This window comes from Aquarana catesbeiana, linkage group LG11 (assembly GCF_042186555.1).
Source record: "Aquarana catesbeiana isolate 2022-GZ linkage group LG11, ASM4218655v1, whole genome shotgun sequence".
Taxonomy (NCBI): Eukaryota; Metazoa; Chordata; class Amphibia; order Anura; family Ranidae; genus Aquarana; species Aquarana catesbeiana.
In genome coordinates this window covers 8199940-8202439 of record NC_133334.1, presented here as the reverse complement: position 1 = coordinate 8202439, position 2500 = coordinate 8199940, and the positions used below count along the sequence as shown (strand labels likewise).

The window sequence follows — 2500 nt, the reverse complement described above, 5'->3', positions numbered from 1 at the left end:
ATGGATTTTGACTGCCAGGTCTGGCCCATCGATGTAGCACTTATAAAATCCCCCATCTAAAGTTTATGTACCAATTCTCGGGGGGTGTTAAAATCCCTTCCTTTCCTCCACACATCTTTATATAAAAGAGTATCAGAAGGTGCCGTTATCAGTCTAGTAGAACCTCCAATATACATTGGAAGCTACAGAACATGTATCGTATTTATTGGCGTATAACACACACCCCAAGTTTAGGAGGGCATTTTAAGGAAAAAAACTTTTAGGAGGGAAGTTTAAGGGGAAAAAAAAATACATTTAAATGCCCATCAATGTAGAATGAACAGTGTTCATCTGCAGCCTTGCCCAGTGCAGCCGTTTGCAACATTTGTTTAAATTTGCCGCCGAGCCTGTGGGTTGTAATGCCGCCCCGCCTCCCTGCTGTTTCAGAGAGGATGAGAGGAGCAAGCGCTGCCGAAAAAGACAGAGCCGAGTGTATGGTGTGCTCGGCTCGCAGTCCCGTCATTGGACCTGTGTGATGTCCATTATAGGAGCTGGGCGGGACTGCGAGCGGAGCCAAGCACACCGTACACTCGGCTCGGTCTTTTTCGGCAGCGCTCGCTCTTTTTCGGCTCAGACAGTGGGGATCGGCGTATAACACACACCCACGATTTTCCCCTGATTTTCAGAAAAAAGTGCGTGTTATACGCCAATAAATACGGTAATTACCAAACATCTTCTACACGTCATCCCTCCCTTGTATGTCAGTCAGTACGGTGTGTTCTCCTCTCCGGACCGCACACTCCACTATAATACTTATCTTATGCCAATTGTAGTAATCTAAACGTTGTATACATGAGGGTACATCAAGATTCGGTTGAATTGAATAAACGTGTCAATAAAGGATTTATGAGTGAAAGCCAAGTAGTTATACCAAAGACACAAGACAAGCCCACCGAGTCCCAACACTTCTATGCAGCCAAACCCGTCACACTTACCTTAATGAGATCCATCAGCTCCTGGGACAACACCTGAGGGACGGTGGGCAGTTTCCCTTGCCGGATTTCATGCCACTGGTCTCCGTTGGATGGGAGAGGATCGGTGCCGGCAGCACACCACACAGTCAGTGCCAGGGCAAATATGTCCGCTTTGGGCAGCTGAGAGTATTCCTGCAGGAAAGATTGTAAACGATCAGTCACAGTGCACTCCGTCCAGTCACTATTTTTCTGTTACAGGCCAACTTGTGTTTGGTACATCACCGATTGGCGTGTTTAGACATCAAAATTGAACTCTTCGTGCCGTTCACACCACAAAGGCATGTGGGATATGCAGGAAAGGCTCATTTCCAGTACTGCACACAACACACACAGCCTTCTCCTCTGCTAAGGGTACCAATATATTCCTTACAGCCCCATAAACAGTGCATTTGTGGCCACTGCGGTACCAATGCGATTTGGTGTGGCACTACTTTGTATGGCCTGGTGCGATTTGCAGCCCAAACTAGTGGGCTGCAAGACAAACCAACACCAACCACCACCAAACCAACACCAACCACCACCACCAAAACCAAACCAACACCACCACCACCACCACCACACCACCCCACCCACCAACCACCACCACCACCACCACACCAACCACCCACCCACAACCACACCCACACCACACCCCCACCACCACCACCCACACCAACCACCCACCACACCACCACCACCCAACCACCACCCACCACCACCACCACAACCAACACCCACCACCACCACACACCACCAACCAACCACCACCACCACCACCACCAACCACCACCACCACCACCAACACCAACCACACAACAACCACCACCACCAAACCAACACCAACCACCACCACCACCAACCACACCCACCCCACCACCAACACCAACCACCAACCACCCACCACCACATCCCACCACCACCAACCACCACCACCACCACACCAACAACCAACACCAACCACCATCAAACCAACAACAACCACCACCACCACCATCAAACCAACAACAACCACCACCACCACCAAACCAACAACAACCACCACCACCAAACCAACAACAACCACCACCACCAAACCAACAACAACCACCACCATCAAACCAACAACAACCACCACCACCAAACCAACAACAACCACCACCATCAAACCAACAACAACCACCACCATCAAACCAACAACAACCACCACCATCAAACCAACAACAACCACCACCATCAAACCAACAACAACCACCACCATCAAACCAACAACAACCACCACCATCAAACCAACAACAACCACCACCATCAAACCAACAACAACCACCACCATCAAACCAACAACAACCACCACCATCAAACCAACAACAACCACCACCATCAAACCAACAACAACCACCACCATCAAACCAACAACAACCACCACCATCAAACCAACAACAACCACCACCATCAAACCAACAACAACCACCACCATCAAACCAACAACAACCACCACCATCAAACCAACAACAACCACCACCATCAAACCA

At 49.6% G+C, this 2500-nt stretch overlaps 1 protein-coding gene across 1 annotated transcript in view; it reads right to left on the bottom strand.

Annotated features, from left to right (window-relative positions):
- WEE1 (WEE1 G2 checkpoint kinase) overlaps positions 1 to 1145 on the bottom strand; it is a gene marked incomplete at its 5' end in the record, with an annotated part of 6936 nt that extends 5791 nt beyond the window's left edge. The window contains 1 exon segment of the mRNA XM_073603989.1: positions 975 to 1145. Coding sequence (XP_073460090.1) covers positions 975 to 1145 — 171 coding nt within the window.
- Positions 1146 to 2500: the final 1355 nt, after the last annotated feature.